Genomic DNA, 19,312 nt, shown 5'->3' on the forward strand with positions numbered 1-19,312 from the left:
CTGAGCTTTCACACACGAATCAGCGTGTGCCTCGCTGAAGAAACCCACAAACATCAATAGTATATGACGATGAGTGAGCAGTATCAATTAGTGAGCAGGATCAATTAACCTTTCACAAACGAATAAGCGTGTGCATCGCTGAAGAAACACACAAAGATCAAGAAGTACTCGAAGAAGAAGATGGGCGAGCAGTACTACAACTCGTGACGAACACTGAGTTACCGGATCATTAGTACTTTACCACAGCTGAACAGGAGATTCCAGTGTAGATACTTTCTGTGGTGTCACAACTCTTCTTGACAAGCCATAAGCCAAATTACGTCAGCCGCGGCTAACAACACACTCTCTGAATAAACTTTACGAACGATTGCACGTCGTAGCTAAGCAACCGCAAACAACAATCCGACTCACTTAAGCCGAATCAGAGAAGGATCTGCGTCGTAGCTAAGCAACGATCTGACATCCAACTTAGTAGTCACGCACAGCGACGTAACGCTGAAGCATGCGCAGCGCGTTCCCAAGACCTTTGTTGTCAAGCATCAACGTAACTGAGAACTGGAACGTCGCGTGAAGTGTGAGTTCCTTGCTTGTTTGTTTTTAAACAGTAACTTTGATTTTACCTTGAAGAACCGCTTTCCTGAAAAACATTCACACACGATGAGTAACAGCATTTGGTATTCAAGTAGCGATGTAAAGTTCCAATAGTGCACTTGAATTAGCAGCACACACCGAAAGCCACATATCCCATCCGTGCTGTGTGTCGAAAACTGCTAGTTAGTGAACTCTTGAGTGGCACACCAAAGACACGGAGAAGCGAGATGAAAATTATCAGCACGCTCCGGAAACCAACACAGCACTGTGTGTCTACCGTTGCTAAGTCCAAATGCAGAATTGTTAAACTCCTCGGAAAGCAAACACCGAAGTCATCACGCAACCATTACGGACTTACACTCACAACTCCCTTAGTGAAACAGCTGCCGTTTTCCTTCAATGATGACACAGCTTGAAACTTCCTTGAGAAAACAGCTGCCGCTAAATCCTTTGATGAAATAGGTGCCGCTTCGCTTTACAGATGACGCTTTGCTTTTCAGATGACGCGTGTTAGGATCTTCTTCTTTTTTCCAAAAGCTGCCGACTACGCCAGTGTAATATTTGACATCAGGTTCAACACGTAGTAAAGTTGAAGAAAGTCACTTTTATTTCTCATAAGAAGATCCTATCCAGCAACATGTCATTAGATCCAAACAGCTTACTCGCAGCTCTCCAACTGCCTCCAACCACCTTCTTAGAACATCAGTATGTCATACTTGACAACGCAACCACTATGACATGCATAGCAACCAATACAGAAATAGAAATGCAAAGTGCCACATAGAAATGGAAATGCAAGATGCCACAACATATTTGCAGGGAGGAATGATTCAGCTAAGAACTGATCAAAACCATTTTGTGTTAACTTTGTCTCAAAATAGAGTGGGTAAGGGGTATTGCAGTGTCAGAGGAGATTGTCTTCGAGGTTGCCTATATGTCAGTATGTTATGTTGACGACAGTCATTAGAGAAGAGGGAGTGGTGGCTTCTGTCGATGTGGTGGCAGGAGTAAATCAAATACTGACCAAAGAGGACTCAACGTGAGCAAGTTTACAAAACGTTATGTTGAACAAAGTGAAGAATTATCTGTTGAGTGGAAAGCCTAGAAAAATTAAATTATCACAAGAGTTACAAGTGTATTGTAAGATACAAGAAGAACTGTCTGTGCAGGATGGTGTGATGATGAATGGTAATCACTTTGTTGTGCCCATTGGTATTTGATCTCAAATCTTGGAGTTGTCGTATTTTGGTCACATTGGTGAGACGAGAACTGGCCAAAAATTCAGTGAAGTATTCTGGTGGCCATATATGGACTCAGAAATTAAGTTGTTTGTTAAGAATTGTGTGGTGTGTCATTGTGTTGAAAACTAGGGTAGTGGAAAAAGTGATTAAACAATTACCAGATCGACCATGGAAGAAATTGCCATGGATCTGTTGAGGCTGCCTGAGGGTATTGAACAAAGTGAGGAGGGGCTTTGGTTATGGTTCATTATTTTTCCAGATGAGTTTAATTAAATTGGCTAACCACTCCTGATACAGATACTGGACTTGAGTTTTTGAGGGAAAGATTTGCTCTCACATCGAACAATACTAAACAGTTTGCAACTTATAAATTGCAGGAGTTGTTCAAGAAGTTGGGAATAAAGCATAAACGTACAGTTTTGTACACTCCTAATATGAATTGGTTATTGGAAAGAATTAATAGGTTCATAGTGGACGGGGTCAGTTAGCAATAAAGTCAGGCCTGAATGTTAAAGGACATTTACAAGTTCTTGTGGTTGTACATTGTCAGGTTATTGAGTAATAGATCCCGGGTGGAATCTGGGAAAAGTTGCTATGGTGAACGAAGGCACTTCACACAAGATGAACATTTTGGTAAAGTGATTTTGCTGTTTTAGGTGGTGGATCCAAACACGATAGTCCAGGAGGTATGACGAGTACAGAGCTTCAATGTAAGGATAAGGTGTAATTACATGGACAGCATTATGATTTGGGTGTCACATCAACTGGGTGTCACATTAACTGGACTGTCTAGGATAGCGTGTAAAAAAGGTTATACACCAAATTCTAAGGCACTTTGCAAAGAGAGTTGTGCACTTGAGGAATAATCAGGTTTCAGGAACAAATGTGTTCTGAAAATAATTGATGACTATCTGATGTATTAAATGATGGGATTGTCACAAGTGTGATATTTCCATGCAGCAGCTTTATAAAAATTAGGATGTTTCTTGTTTTGGATTCCTCTCTTCATTCTTTCTTTTATTGAAGGTGATTATTTTTCTATTTTTCTTTCCAAAGGGGAAAGTGTGTAGTAGATAGGATTTCTTTGTTTGGTAGGTTATAGAGGTCCATTCAGTTGGAGTGTTTGCTGACTGTTACTGGCCTCTGGTGCCTCCCATTAAATTGGCACATTCACTTACCTAGTGGTAATGTGATTCGTTCACAAGTACTGATTACAGTATTATGATTGAAAAGTAATTGACTCATCACCCAGTTTTCTTGTAAGGCAATATTATGTAAATCCTCATGCAACCTAAAATGGGGCTTTTGACAAACAAGACATGCCTTGCAACTTTCCATCCGACAACCTTAAACAGAGCTAGGAGCATGACAATGGTGCCTATAATCAATTGCGAAGGACCAGTGTCACAAAATTGTAGTTATTTTCCCCTGTTGTTATACCATTTCTCATCAGCACTGGAGCCAACTCTTTAATAACCCATCTGTTAAAGCTTCAGCTAGCAAGTTGTGACTAACAGCTACAACTTCATGTCCGCGCCGAGTCAGGGCCCGAGGCAGGCCTCTGTGTCCACTCAGAATGTATTCGCGGGAGGAGTTACTCAGATTCCAAGGTGCGTCGCGCTGTACTCAGGTTTGCGTACATTCTCTCTCCGGCCCTTATCAGTGTCCGGGGTGTGCTTTCAGGCTTACATCTCCTGGTCTCATTAGTGGCCATAGGGCTAGTCCTCCTGAGTGTTTAGTGTATTCTAATCCGTCACCAACGATCCCACCGGTTTCCCTTGACTTTAAGATCTGTCATCTCAATGTGAGATCCTTGGTTAAACATCATATGGATATTTACACATTTCTTACGGAGGAAAGCCCAGACATTCTATTTATGTCTGAGACATGGCCGCATGATGAAGCCCTAGTCGCGATCAATCTTGCTCTTCCTTCGGAGTATGTGATATATACACATAACCGCGGTTCACGCGGTGGGGGCATTGCGGCTGTGATTAAGTCTTGTTACACTTGCCTTTGGACGCCTTTGGATATAGATGGCTGCGAATGTGCCTACTTCCGCATCTCTGTTAGTCCCCATTTTACCTTCTCTGGTTTACTTATTTACCGTCCTCCAGGACCTGATGCGGCATTTAGATCGGCTCTGCCTGAAGTCGTCAGTGCTTTGGCTCTAAAGACGGCCAACTTTAGCATCATTGGGGATTTAAATCTCCATTTTGATGACTTGCACTCTCCCGCAACTAAGAGTATTCTTGCTGATCTGGAAGCCCTTCAGCTATCTCAGTTAATTACACTTTGTACTCATACTGGTGGGCATATTTTAGATCCGTTTCTCACTAATCTATCTACGGTGAAAGTGCTATCCCCAGGCCTATGGTTTGGACTGACCATTATCTTATTGAGCTACACCTGTTAATTGAGGATTCTCCCCTTAGAGTAGCTGTGCCTGTATCTTTTAAACGCCCCTGGAAAAATCTAAAAAAGGAAAAAGCTAAAGTTAGCAGACTTTCATCGGCTTCTTAGCTTACACCCGTTGGATCCCTTTACGGATGTTGAGGCGGGTTATGACCATTTCCGTAACTGGCTGACGGGAGCCTTAGACAGTCTGATCCCTATAAGCGAGAGTAAACAGCGCCGTGCCGAACCTAATCCTTGGTTTGATGATTCACTCCGGCTCTATAGAAAATCCTGCAAACAAGCAGAAAGAGCCTGGCGTAAGTCTTATCTGCCTGGAAAAAAACTGGTGTATCAGGCCAGGATAAAAATCTATCATAAAGCGATTTGTAAAGCTTGTGCTGCTTTCTTCTCTCATGAAATTAATAGTAGTAACGACCCTACCAAACTAATATTTCGGGTGCTTAAGGACCTGACAGCTAGTAGAACCCCAGTCGCGAATGTCTGTTTGGCCTCTCATTGTGAGGGCCTGGCAACCTTCTTTGTAGAAAAGGTTGAGGCCATTTACCGCTCGTTTCCTGCTCCATCCGTGCCTTTGGAAAAATTGGATTTTGTCCGGAAAACTACTAGGTCTTTGTGCTCTCTTCCTGAGCTCTCGATGGAGGAATTTACTAAAATCGCAACAAAAGTTAATCTGGCTCTCCTATGGATCCTTTACGCCCTTTTCAGTTTAGAGACTCAGCGACACTCTGCTTTCCTCCGCTACGGGATTTGGTCAACCTATCTTTGACATCTGGCTCGGTTCCGGTCAGCAGGAAACAAGCGCAGGTGATTCCCATCTTAAAAAAACCGACATTAGATCCTCAAAAATTTGAAAATTATCGCCCAATCTCCCTTCTTCCGTGGGTGGCTAAATTGACCGAGGCCCATGTTAATACTATTCTCTGCAACCACATCCATTCTGCTAATATCTTAAATCTCACCCAGAATGGCTTTCGCTCTGGCCATAGTACTGAGACTGCGCTTCTCTCTATGGTCGAGCATATACGAACTCTGGTGGACTTAGGCCAAACGGTAGCCCTGGTGCTTTTAGATCTGAGTGCCGCTTTCGACACCGTTTCCCACGCAATTCTACTTCAGCGTCTGGTTGAGGTTGGTGTCGAGCATGTGGCACTTGAATGGTTTCGATCGTTTCTATCTGGTCGTACCTTCAGGGTTGCTACTTCGCCCCACCTGTCTAAACCCCACTCTATCACCCAGGGCGTTCCGCAAGGATCGGCCCTGAGCCCCACACTCTTTAATATCTATGTCCAGCCGCTGGCTGAAGTCGCCAAGCAATGCAATCTGACCATGGTGTCCTAAGCTGACGACACTCAGCTGGCGGTTGCCATAAGTGGGGCTTCTGATTTAGAGGCTACCAAGTTTTGTAAGGGAATTAGATCAGTGGCTTGTTGGTTAACTGAGAACTGTTTGCAACTGAATGCAAAAAAAACGGAGGTGCTTATTATTGGTAAGCAGAGTCATCTCTGGGGTGATCAGTGGTGGCCTTCCGAGCTTGGCCCTACCCCTCTCCCAGTTGCCGAGGTAAAGAACCTAGGCATGTGGCTTGATTCTAAACTTAGTTTTGTTTCCCATACTAAGAAAATCGCTGCCACTTGCTTCGGTACTCTCCGTAGGCTCAGATCTATTTTTAAATTCTTTGACGCCCCTACCAGACAGTTTATTGTACAGGCCACTGTACTGTCTCGATTGGACTATGCTAGTTCTCTTTTACTTGGAGTCAATCAGGCTGAACTCTGTAGACTTCAGCGAGTTCAAAACGCTGCCGCCAGGGCTCTGGTTGGCTTGCCGAGATTTTGCTTGGCAAAGAAAACTATCTATGGACTCCATTGGCTTCCTGTATCCCAGAGGATTAAGTTTAAATCTCTTTGCCTCTCATTCAAAATTTTGAAATACTCTTCCCCTCAGATTTTGGAAAATCTTATTCTGCCGTATGTACCTTCACGTACTCTGAGATCTTCTGGGTCCCATATGGCCTTAGTTCCACGCTTTAAAAAGGTTAGAGCAGGGGGCCGCTCTTTTAGTGTGCTTGCCGCCAAGCTCTGGAACTCTCTTCCTGTCCACATTCGGGCCATTGATGATCTCTTGATCTTCAGGAGGGCCATTAAGACCTTCCTGTTTTCTTTGAGCGCTTAGGCTTTGCCTTCACCTGCCCACTGGGTTGTCTGTGTGCCGATTTCTTGCTTCAAGCGCCGGGACGCCCCTTTGCTGGGGCAGCTGTGCGCGATACAAATCCGGCTAACATAACATAACATAACATAACATAAAGAAGGCAGCAGCAACCGTCTCGGTAATTTTCTTACTAGGGGTGGGCAGAACTCGCAGAGTTTCACTCTGTGGAATTCTGCGGAGGTACCTAGACAAATCCGCCAGATTCCTCTGAGGTCCAAGGGTGGAATTTGGTGCGTTGTGCTGCTCGCTCAGATTTTTAGCACTGGGAGCTTGTTCCCTGCTGTAAAATCAGTGCAAACAGCACCACACATTGCCCCAGAGGGTGCTGCTTCTTTCCTTAACTCAAGTAGAATTTCTACTTGAGCGATAGCTTCCTCAATGCGAACGATCGCGACCTGCCCGCCCATCCACGTTGAGAAATCTCGCCAGGAGGCAGTTTAGCGCCCATAAAAATTGCACTAGGGGACACAAATCTGTCCTTGAGAAAATATTCTGCCATGCGGCGGTTGGTAGAGTTTTTCTGTAACTCCGATAGAAACAGAACGTGGAGTGGGAAAAACTCCTCAAACTTTGCTAGTGGAGCGGAATTTCCTCCCTCCCTAGTCCTTACAAGGTTGTGGCCACTCCGTTTAACAGTTCTCCTAGTGCTTGTTAGGTTAGGTTAGGCTGATTTGTAGAGCGCACAGCTTCCCCAGCAAAGGGGTGTCCCGGCGCTAAAAGCAATAAAGGCCACTAACAGTAAAGAGCCCATCGAGACATCACAGAGACAGACCGAGGGCATGAACTACCAAACCTAGGGAGATGGGAAAAGATGAGTTTTCAGAGCTTGTTATTAAACCACACACTCAGTTCCTAGTGAAGTGTGACTTTCTTCATTTACACTTTGATTCTTGAGACAAGTCAGACCACATTACCTTTCATATTATATATAGACCACAGAGATATAGTTTTGATAGTTTGTGTGTAAAATAAATTCTTTCAATTTCAAAGAAATACATGTACATGTGTTCATGCCTGTAAAGCAGGGCCTTATTGCATGCACGCTTATGAGGAGGTTGTACAATAATCATTTGCAAAATAAGTACCACAAGTGTGTGTGTGTGCTAATGGTTTTGTTTGCTATGAGTGGTAATAATGTTATTTTCTTTTTTATATTTCTTAATCTGCAGAAGTCCTGAGAAACCTTCTGCAGTTCTCTTGAACAGCAATCACGATTGGAGAAGGAGCTAATTCAGGAGATTGGATTTGGAAATCAGAGCCCTGGGAGAGCAGCCGGTGGCACCGTCCCTTCAAAGCCACCAACCCTTGCTACAAAAGTACATCATCACCCAACGACAAGGGATACATCTCCCAACATGGGCCAAAGAACATCCAAATGCGGGAGGAAAGAGAAGGCAACGACTAAGAAGTCTTTAACACTATGCCTGGACTGTAGCCTGCACAGGAGGAAGAAGAGACGGCGAATGAAAATCCATAGGATCCCTAGCAGGGAGAAAGAGGAGTGGAGGAGCAGGGAGCAAGTGTCACCTCTGCTGCAGCAGGACAAAGGTAAAACCAGGGAGGAGTTGAATGGGACCCTGCCCAGGGACATGAAGCAGGAGGGACAGGATGACACGGGACTGAAGTTGGGCGGAGAAGAGCGGGAAGGACATGGCAGGAGAGAGGGTCAAAAGGAGCCTCAGCTAACAGGGCAGGACATAAAGGAGGAGGTGAAATTCAGGATTGACCAGGAGGGGACCATCTGTGGTAAAGTGAGCTCAAAGCTGGACACTGGCAGGAGACAGCATCAAAAGCAGCATGTGGTCCAGCCTTTGAAGGTGCTCCACAGGGAGACCCAGAATATGAGGGAACAGCAGACAGCAAAGGAGTACGGGAGTTCTCAGAGTGGGTCTACAAGTGAGTCACAGATTTCCCAGGACAGAACATTGAAGGAACCAGGAAGCCTTCTGGAGATAACTAAGGAAGAAAGGAGCTCTCAAGATTGTACAGTGAAGGAGCCATCAGTGCCCATCAATAAGGGATTTGGATTTACAATGTGCTATGAAGAATGGACAGACACAATACAGATCCCATCTCTGGAAAAGAGCAACTCCATTGTGAGTGTTTCACAAGTTAGGACATTGAATGAGCAGAAGAGAGGCAACAATGATTGTATTAAAGTACCACAAGATGACGGTTCCAGTTTTATTGGAGAGCCTTTAGAAATAGGTGCCCACAGCAGCACAAGGATAGGCCTTGTGGTCCAAGAGAGCCCAGCCCCAGCCTTCACAGAGAGCCACAGGAGGTTGGAGGATGTAGTACTCCCACAGACCTGGAGTGCTGAAAGTGACAGGACCTCTGCTGATATCACACCAGAGGTTGCCATTTGGACTGAGGAGGCCTCCCAGGTGGATCCAGCTTCTCAGTTCCAACAGAGAAGGACTCCCAAGGGTCTGAACTTTTCAGGTCCCATCCCGCAGCTAATAGTCACCCAGGAGCCCAGCCCATGCCGGAGCCTTAACGAGGACCATGGCATCCCTTGCCTGCACCACGGCGAGCTAGGCCCTGATCCCAAGGGACTGGGTGAGGTGGAGTCCCCGTGCTCAGACAGCGGCTGCGGGGGCTCACCAGTACCATATTTCTTCCTCCGTAAGATGTCCAGCTCCTCCTCTGCAGGCCTTTCCTCTGCCTCTTCATTTGACGAATCAGAGGATGATTTTGGTGGAAGCGACCTGGAGCACAGTGGGCACCACCTAATCCCTACCCTTGGAGGTAGCCCAGAAGACTGCGTAAGAGTAAGCACCGCTGCTATTTAAAATGGCTCTTCTGTTTGTGTTGTGTTTACACAGGAAAGCTATGGTGTAAGCATCCTGCCAGGCTCTTGGAGACCTAATGAAGAGGGAACAGTTGGTTAATTGGGATAGTTGAGCATTTGTACTACCTTGTGGTCAGAATTGATACATTGCTGTTAGACTGTGGGTTATGGTTACATTATTTGTAAACTCCAATTCCAGCTCAAATAGTCATTTTAGAAGAAGGAGTGTTAAATTGTAAGTTTACTAGTTGTATTTAAATGGTGGAGTATTGTTGTGCCCTAAATGCTACCTTGCAATGCAACAGTTTTACAGTAGGACTTACAGAACTGTATTTACCAGCTGTGAAATGTGAGCCTTTTCAGTATTCCTTAGCGGCTATTATCAACATTACACTCAGTATGTTTAAAGTGAGTATAATTCCATTTTCAAGAGTGTCCTGGATCATAGCTCTGTGGTCAAACCTTTTGGTGGTGTTTGATGCAGGAAGACTTTGAGAGGTTCTGGTAGAGCAGACATTTAAAAAAAAGTCAGGACCACCAGAAGCATACTCTATGAGAGTGTGTTTGGGAGCTCATTCAATAATTATGTTAAGCACATTCTTGACTCTTTTTGATATGTGATAGTTTATAAGAGAGCAGACAGATGTACTAGACTTTTATCTTTTTTCTGAATCAAAGTATGTTCTCCACGTTGGCAAAGAGCAGTACAGGCAAGTTCTCCATCATATCTGCCAGAATTTACCTTAATCTGTGAAAGTTCTATCACCTCTCTGAAGTCTTTGGTATCGTGGGACCTCCAAGTTTTTGGGGTAGGACGAACGTGGGACACAATGTCTATATTTTGAGGTTTTGACAAGTGCGTATCCCTGTAATTTCACTTCAGAGTGCTGACTGGAAGATTGATCAGTGTTACAGATGTTAGGACCATTGCTTGATTACATGGCACTTCCATTGGGTTTGCCTACTTAGTGGTGATTTCTATGGTTCCTGTACTGTACAGTTGTACTTTCAGGGATGCAGATCAGAACATTTCCTGTAAGTTTTTGAATTGTTAGGATTGCTTGGAGTCTCGCATTATCTGATGGCGCCTGGCCTCTGAGTCTACGCACTGGATAGTTTCAGTACTTCTTAATATTAAGGAATGGTGGCTTCATCTGAAGAGAATGCACACGTGAACAGTTCATTGTGCCTTAAACTTGTGTTACCTAGTGATGGCTGGATGATCCCTTTTTTAAATTTTAACCAGGTAGATAACTGTATGTTGAATTTAGGGCATGTGAGAATATGTATTATTATTATTATTATTATTATGAGAGTTGTATATTGCACTGGAAAGATTCAAAGTTATCAGAGCGCTTAACAACATTATCTTGTTGATAACAGACAACAATTAGTTCAGGAAAACAGCTGTGTGAGAATCAGATCAGGGGTTGACCGAGAAGAAGAAAAACACAGAAAAGAAAGTACAAAAATAACTGGGCATAGAAATTCTATTGCACTGGGTGATTGTTATCCAGCTTGAGATGCCGATTGAGGAGATCCTTTAGCTGCCTCTTGAAGCACACGAAGGAGGAGTTAGTTCTGATAAATACTAGGATGCAGTTCCCGATTATAGAGGCATTGTCTGAGAAGAAGCGTGCCCAGGTTCTTTGTGATTTTTAGGCAGAATGACAAGTAGCCTATTTGTTCTTTTCATAGGTTTATCGTCTGACCTGCCTCGTTGAGTTTGGAAACAAGGTACGCCGGTTTACCAATGGGAAGGACTTTGTGAGTGAAACAGGAAGTTTTGAAGCTGCAGAGAGCTTCAGTCGGGAGCCAATTTAGTTCTTTCAGGGAAGGCGAGATGTGATTGTATTTTTTGATTCTGGTGACCTTCCTAGCTGCTTCATTTAGAGTGGTACTTAAGGGGGCTAGGTGGGATTATGCAATGCCTGTAAGGGTGGCATTCCCGTAGTCCAATCTGGACAGCACCAGAGCTTGCGTGGCAGATTTAAGATCATTCGGAGGTTGGAAGGGTTTGATTTTGTTCAGGACTTTTAGGTTGCAGAGGGCACTCTTAGCAGTATTCTTTATATGATCGTTCATGTTCAATCGTGGGTCTAGTGCAACTCCCAGTGATTTCGCGGAGTCAGCAAGGGTGACATTGCAATTTAGAGCATCAATAGAGTTTAGCCATTCTTGCATGGGGGGGGTGTCTCTCCTTTCTTGGATATGAGAAGAATTTCTGTCTTATCTTGGGTGAGTTTTTGGTGGCTGTGAGATAACCAGAGTTGTACTCCTCTGAGGGTGGCAATTAACCAGTGTAGGATATTTCCAGGTAAAGCTGTATATCACCTGCATAGAGGTGGAAGGGGATTTTCGCTTGTTTGAGTATGATGGTGACGGGCTCCATGTAGATATTGAACAGTATAGGCGAGAGGACCAAGCCTTGGGGGACACTCCGGGTTATTGTCACTATGTCTGAAGTCGAATTGTTTATTTTTATTTGTTGAGAGCGGTTTTGTAGTAAAGACGTGAACGATCACAGGACCAGCCCTTCTGCTCTGATCCTTTTTTCAAGAGAGTCCAAGAGAAGCTTGTGGTCGACTGTGTCGAAGGTCGCTGATAGCTCTAGGAGTATGAGCAGGCAGCATCAGTCTGCATCCAAGGATTTATGTAAGTCATCTAGTATATTCAGAGTGGCTGTTTATGTGCTGCATCCTTTTCTAAAGCCCAATTGATGTAATTCCAAGAGATTTTTGCTGTCAATGTGTTGGTTGAGTTGTAAGAGAACACATTTCTCGAGAATTTTGGCTAGGAAAGGAAGGTTGGAGACAGGTCTGAAGTTATTGAGTTCATTCGTGTCTGCGCCCATTTTCTTTTAGCAGTGGCGTGATTTGACAGAATTTGAGTCAGTCTGCCATAACCCGAATCATCAAGGAGCTGTTTAGGTCCTGTCAAACAATATACCATTTCACCAGTATTCTATGAAATGGTTGCAGTCTAAAACCAGCAATGACCAACTGTATCCTATTTTTGACATTTTGCTACTTCTATTATGAAAAGGGAATCTTTTGTAAAAACGTTCAAAGAAGTAATTGTGCAAAGAGGTAATTGTGATGTATATTTTTGTTCTCATACCACATTTGCCATTGTTCATTATCACTTGCCAGAACAATGCATTTGTTTTCCCGTAGCACGCTAGACATACATTCTATATTTTTATTTCTACTACGTTTTGGCACACAAACCCAAATAGAAAGCCCTATGGTTTGTTGCAAGTGAAGCTGACAAAAAACATTGTTATCAAGCATTGGCAATGCCAATAGGTCTGGCTTTAAAGAAATGATGTATAGTTATGTGAAGAATTACAAGTAATTAGCATGGCAGTAAACGTGTATTTGTGTGGAAGCAGAGAACTGTAGAATAATATTGGTTTAGGTTAAAAGGTCATGTGACCTTTAAACTGTCTAGCCAGACCTAAAAATCAATTTAGGCTACTGACTGCTCTCCTCCTATCTGTGCTGCTGCCAGAGAAAACCAACATAAATTGTCTCGTTATCTAAAGCACTTTAATAGCCTTCCAGTGTCATGTGTGTGTCTGCGAAAGTTCAAGCTTAAGCAGCTGGATAAATAAACACAGTGATCACAACTACGTGGAGGGCAAACACTTTTCTTGTGGAAGCACAAAATATCTGCCCAATCAAAACATATACTTCCAGCTCCCAACATGTTGGTGGAGTTAAAGCCGCTCTCTACTGATACTCACACAATTGTCTGGCAACATCTGCGCTTTTAAGCCAGACCATAAAAAGGCTCAGGTGTTGATAAAGGGGGTAACTGTAGAGTTCTTCTGACTTGATTTAGCAAGATGATTTCACACCAGTAATGCAAAAGTAAACTTGAAGTAGTTCAATAATGGGCATATTATGCCTTCGTCGTGGCCAGTGGAGAGCCTTTAAAAAGTGGAGCAGTTTATATCAATCAACATTTGTGTATAAATTACTCCTATAGAAGTGACTGAGAAATTGGAGCCTTTAGTAGCACTCATTCATACCAGTGGAAAAGTTTAAAAGGATTCCAGCATCTGTTTGAGTGTATATGCAAACAAGTGAGAAAAGTGTAAAGAAAAGAGAACATTTCAGTAGTTTTATATATGTTGTCTAATATTACATTTTCAATTACTCACATTTAGTTTGTCACAGTGATGGATGGATAAACTTGGAACATGTTTGTTATCCCTTATTTATAACACCAGTTAAACATTCCGTTTTTATTGTAGCGTATCATGGAAATGTAAGAACTGTGGTTCACACTAGGAAATACACCTGCAATGTCAATTGGATTTTCCTTAAATTGAAGCATTAGCTTTAGAAGTATTGATCCCATGGAAAGGGTGGTTTAAGGTCCAACTCTACAGTTGAAGTGTTTTACAAAATATTCACGTGGTAGAATCTTTTAATTTATTCACATTTCACCCATGTTCCTGAGGTTAGAAGGATTTCATTCTGCCCCACCCCCTAAACTGCTCATATCATTTCTGGCCTAGACACTCTTCAAGGCGTTACATTTTTAGTTTGATTAAAATGCAGATGGCTTACACTTTTGAATCAAAATTGAGGAAAACTTTAGCAATTTGCCTTTTTCCTCAACATTTGGGATTAAAGGACTGGCCCATGTCCAGGGGCATCACGGAGGCCCCAGCTTCCCCTGCGATGCAGGGGGTCCTCTTCCATCCCTCAAAGAGGGCCCTGACCCTTCAAGGGGGGCCATTAGACCACGTTCAATTAATTTCTGAGATATGGGAGATTCAAGGGTCCCTCATCACATTCTGCAGGGCAGGGGGCATCATTTTGTGATATGCCACTAACCATTACTGTGCAGGATTACCGGTTGTTATCTAATTAACCCTTTTAGTTGAATGAGAGGCCAAGGGAGTCAGCATTACTAAAACAATCCAACTTCTGTGTAGCCATTTGGCCATACAAAGAGGACCAGGAATCGGTAAATGAATTTAAGTGGGTTTATTACAAGTTAATAACTGATCCAGTATATATGCAAATCAACAACATATTATAAAGGTACAAAATTACAACTAGCAAGCTGAAACATCGAAACAGATTCAGATTCAATAGCATAAGAGCTGCAATGAACACAGTCACAGTAGGACAGATAATCAGAAATAGAAATTGGGGTTCCTTGAAGAAACTCCGATCATCCTTCCTAAACATGAATAGATGCTAAAGTCACCTAACCCAAGTTCTGAAAATGAGATACAAATGAGTCATTGTGAAAGGTCTCAGAGGATTTCAGAAGTGAAGAAAGGTGTCAGCATAGTGAAAACTCTAGCAGAAGTCTTCTAAAAATGACAATAAGTGTTTAGCATAAAACTACAGACTTGCACGGAAACAGGGTTACTGTACCCTTCAGAGGCGAAAGGTATCTGAACCGAATTCTAACGGTGTGAGACTAATCAAACCCAAAAAGTTTCAAGAACAATCATATCTTTCCCCAAGTCAGCAGAAACCCAATTATTTCTCCTCCCCACGGGAGGCACTGGCAATATCTTCGGATTTCCCAACCCACAAACTTGGACAGTCACTGCAACCTTGAGCATCTCCTCGTTCCTGATACGCGATAAATAGGAGAATTCTTCTGCTCATCAATTCTTCACGTCCTTGCTGAGATTTCTCTTCTCAGGCCTCACTATCAATAATACAACAATTCTCCTTTCTCTAGCTATGAAATCATGAGTACACACCTGCAAAAGAAAGAACAAGCAAGGCAAGCAAAAACAAAAAACAAAATTAAGGCCTTTAGTCAAGCTAACTTTAGTTAAGTATTTCAATGTGTATTTTGAATATGTGATTATATATGCACATACAATGTCAGAATAAATGCAAACGTGAATAAATGTATTCATGATTGCATATGCAATGTGTTTCAATAAATGCAGTATAACTTGAAACACAAGTGTATATTTGAATGAGAATTACATATCTTCACAGTTAAACTAAAATTTAACCTACACATGTATATAAGTCTATAGTTTCTACAGTGAATACATATCGACTATGCATTAAATGCTTAATTTCACGTCAATAAAGTTAAAGCTCACAATGTGTATAGCGTCAGGTCTACATGAACACTGCGCCTCTGTGACGTGTAAGGGTGGAGCCTAAATTGCACTGCTCCAATTGCATTGTCCATTTTACAAGTTTTTAAAAAATATATATTTTTATTCAGTTTTCTCTTCAAACATGTCATGTCATCAAACAAGATATTCAATAACAAAGCTACATATGGTAGAGCATACGGAGCCTTTGGTGGTTCAGTGGTACAGTACATAGTCCGTTTAGACCCAAGTGTTCTATCTTATGCCAGCACAAGTCTCAGCAGGCTAAAACCTTGGCCTTCAGAGGCCTTATATGGTTGAATTTTTTGCGGCATCCCCATTTATATCAAGGTTATAATATTTAAGCCAGGGGCCCCACATCCCACCAAACTTCCTGGGACAGCCTCTTGCCTGATACATAACCCGCTCTGCCGCCATGAATAGGTTCATTGCCCGCTTCCATTCCTGTAGGGTTGGTGGTTCAGGGGCTTCCCAATAGCGGGCCACATCTCGTTTTGCAACTACCATGCCTAGATTTCCAAAGAGGAGCTTGCTTCTGGATACGTCTACTTCTTTGGGTATTCCCAGTAGGATGAATTTGGGGACTATTGGTAGGGTGACTCCTAGTATCTTGTTACGTTCTTCAACAATCTTATGCCAGTAAACACTTATCTCGGGCATGACCAGAATGTGTGTACAAAGGACCCTATCTTGTCTCCACATCTCAAACAGTTGGTTGTAGCAGCCCTGTGAAATCTGTGGACGACGTGTGCCCTAGCATAGTATACCATATGGAGGACTTTAAATTGAAAAAGACGCAGACTGGATTTGATTGCCACCTCTCTAGGGTGCATCAGGGCCGCTTCACAGTCTGTGGAGTCTAATTTGTGTACTTCATTTTTCCAGGTTTCTTTTAGTTTTGTCAGTGTGTCAGGGACATTGTTTAGGATAGTCTTATAGGCCCATGATACTGCCTTCTTAATTAATTTCCCTCGGAGGAACCTCCCTTCAAGTGGGGCATATTCCTGGAGGTCTTCAATCACTATCTTTTCTGCCTGCCAGGCATGTTTTAACTACAGGTATTTAAAATACTGGGATGTGTGTAAACAGTATTCCCGCTGTAAGGAATCAATGTGCCCTCTTTGATAAGGTCCCCCAATTTGGAGATGCCAATCATGTACCACTTTCTGAAATCTTGAAATCAAGGAGAGGGGGCTCTAAAATCCAAAGGAATGGAGCACCCAATAACTATGAAGTTAAAACATTATTCCCTTTAGATATAGCATATGCTCAATCTTTCATATTCACCAAGTTTATACTCAACACATACCACATTCAACAATGATTAAGAAACTCATAGATTGATGTCCACTACCTGTCACAATATTATTATGTTTTAATCAGTATAAAAGGCATACAAATCAATATTGCACATAGAAAATTAATCACATAATTAAAAAACACCAAATAATCACAGAAATTTAAAATCCACAATTAAAAAAGGAGAATTATGAAAAGACAATTCACTGTGTCATCTGAATGTTAATTTGGATATATATAGACAGCATAAAGCATGGATCAAAATTAATTCCCTGTCTAAAACTTACAGCTGACTTGTCCACATTTGACACAGCATATACTCTAGGCGTCTAGAGTATATGCTGTGTTAAATTTGGAAGTGGATTTTACATTTCTGTGATTATTTGGTGTTTTTTAATTATGTGATTAATTTTCTATGTGCAATATTGATTTGTATGCCTTTTATACTGATTAAAATATAATAATATTGTGACAGGTAGTGGGCATCAATCTATGAGTGCCTTAATCATTGTTGAATGTGGTATGTCTTGAGTATAAACTTGGTGAATATCAAAGATTGAGCATATGCTATATCTAAAGGGAATAATTTTTTTACTCCACTTTCTGAAATTCCTTAAAATTCCAAACTCTTTTAGGCGTGTTCCCAGCTATAGAGATGTTTCCCATGATAGTCTCTATTCCCATTTCATTAGCATTTCGGCCCCTTTCCATGCCGCAGCGGTCACTTGAGTAGCAGTCAACAAACCATGCGACCCACTTACCCCCATAAATATAATGTAGGTATGAATGCTCCTGAAAGTGGGCTCTTTCCACCAAGTAAGTTGGGTGGTTTCCATGCTGATATCCCCACTCATTGACCACAATTAGATGTGCTGCCCAGTAATAGAATAGGCCCTTATATTAGGAAATTAAATACCCCCATTATGTTGGTTCCTCTGGATTGTCCCCAGTGCCTCTCTAGGATGTTTCCCATTCCGCAACAATGTTCGGGTTTCACTTTTGATACTAGCAAACACTTTATCAGGAATCTTATGATAGGTGTTTTGGAGGACATACAGGAATTTCGAAAGTGACACCATTTTGAAAATTGCCGCCCGATCCAATATCGTCAGCTGCAGTGTTCTCCATCTTTCCACGTCCCAATGAAATTCGAGTCACCCTCCTGATATTATGATCAAGACTGGTTTCAACATCAGGGGTCACATAAATACCTAAGTACTTAAATCCCTGCCTGTTGATACGCAGCTGTGTGGGACAGCTCTGTTCATTGAAGGAACTTGCTGCTGGGTATAGCCTAGACTTATCCTAGTTAATTCGGTATCCTGCATGGACCCTATAGTTATCAAAGATCTGGAACAAAGCTGGGAGTGACATTGATGGATTAGATACATATAGAACGATGTCTTTCTCATATAGCGTTATTTGTTCATTGCTTAGGTCGCCCTCTGCTTGCCTGAATCTCTCTGCACTCTGGTGGGCCCTGGTTCTAAGTATCAGGGGTTCCAACACCAGTGCAAACAAAAGGGGGGATTACAGGCACCCCTGCCTTGTGCCCCTTTCTGTGGAGAATTCAGCAGATATTTCAGCATTCACCCTAACTCTAGCAATCGGGTTGTTATAGAGTAGGTTTATTCAGGCTATAACGATTGGGCCAAACCTGAATTTTACCAGTATTCCTCTCAAGAAGTGTCAATGTATAACATCAAATGCTTTTTTAGCAGCAAATAACAGAATTCTGTGGGATCTTCCCTATATCGGACGGTCTGAATCCAGTTATACAATCAACGGAGGTTAAATCTAGTCGACCTCTGGGGCATAAAGCCCTATTGGTCCATGTGTATTAACCTGCTGATCACTGTTGTTAGTCTATTAGCCAGTATAGTGACTAGTAATTTGGTATCTGTATTGAGGAAAGAGATTGGCCATTAAGAGCCAGATTGCCTCGCCGGTTTGCCTAATTTATGTATTACCACGATGGTGGCGCTATGTAGGTCAGGAGGTAGGGTTCTCATATCCTTAGCTTCACAAAACATCTTAAGAAGATGCCAAGACTCCAGCGTTCTTTTTGAATAGCTCCCTCTGTATACCATTAGGGCCCAGTCTTCAGTTGATTGATGGCCCTAAAACTTCAGATAATCCTTTCTCCTTTTCTAGTTTTTCTCTTTCATCTCCTGAGAGGGTAGGGGCCGGGACTGCCTCTAGATATGTCTCTATTTGGCTATCTTCTGCTATGGGCCGCACCTTATAAAAGGCCATTTAGTATCTTGCAAACTCGCATACAATGGCACGGGTGTAGTAAAAGAATCTTCATTCTCTCCTATAATCTCGGTTACCCATCTAGCCTCAACTGCTTTCCTACCCAACCACCCCAACAGTCTCCCTGCTTTATCTCTGACGTCGTACAGGTGGTATTGCTGAGATAGGATCATGGCCCTGTCCCAGAGCACCACCTTGTATGCCTTCCAAAGAGTCACAGCGGCTGATATTGAGTTCTTGTTCTCAGTGAAGTAGAGTTCTGTGTCCACTCTAATTTCTTTTGAAACTTTATTGTCTTTGAGTTCCCAAGCATTTAATCTCCAGGTCTTCGCCCCTCCATCTTTTTGCACCCCAAATGCCAACCAGAGCGGGGAGTGGTCTGATAGTCTC

At 42.6% G+C, this 19,312-nt stretch overlaps 1 protein-coding gene across 1 annotated transcript in view; it reads left to right on the forward strand.

Annotated features, from left to right (window-relative positions):
* ITPKC (inositol-trisphosphate 3-kinase C) overlaps nt 1-19,312 on the forward strand; it is a 506,565-nt gene that overhangs the window by 324,035 nt on the left and 163,218 nt on the right. The window contains exon 4 of the mRNA XM_085625774.1: nt 7,628-9,232. Within this exon, the coding sequence (XP_085481900.1) occupies nt 7,814-9,232 (1,419 nt within the window). The 5' untranslated portion in view covers nt 7,628-7,813. The remainder of the gene's footprint in view (nt 1-7,627; nt 9,233-19,312) is intronic.

This window comes from Triturus cristatus, chromosome 9 (genome assembly GCF_964204655.1).
Source record: "Triturus cristatus chromosome 9, aTriCri1.1, whole genome shotgun sequence".
Taxonomy (NCBI): Eukaryota; Metazoa; Chordata; class Amphibia; order Caudata; family Salamandridae; genus Triturus; species Triturus cristatus.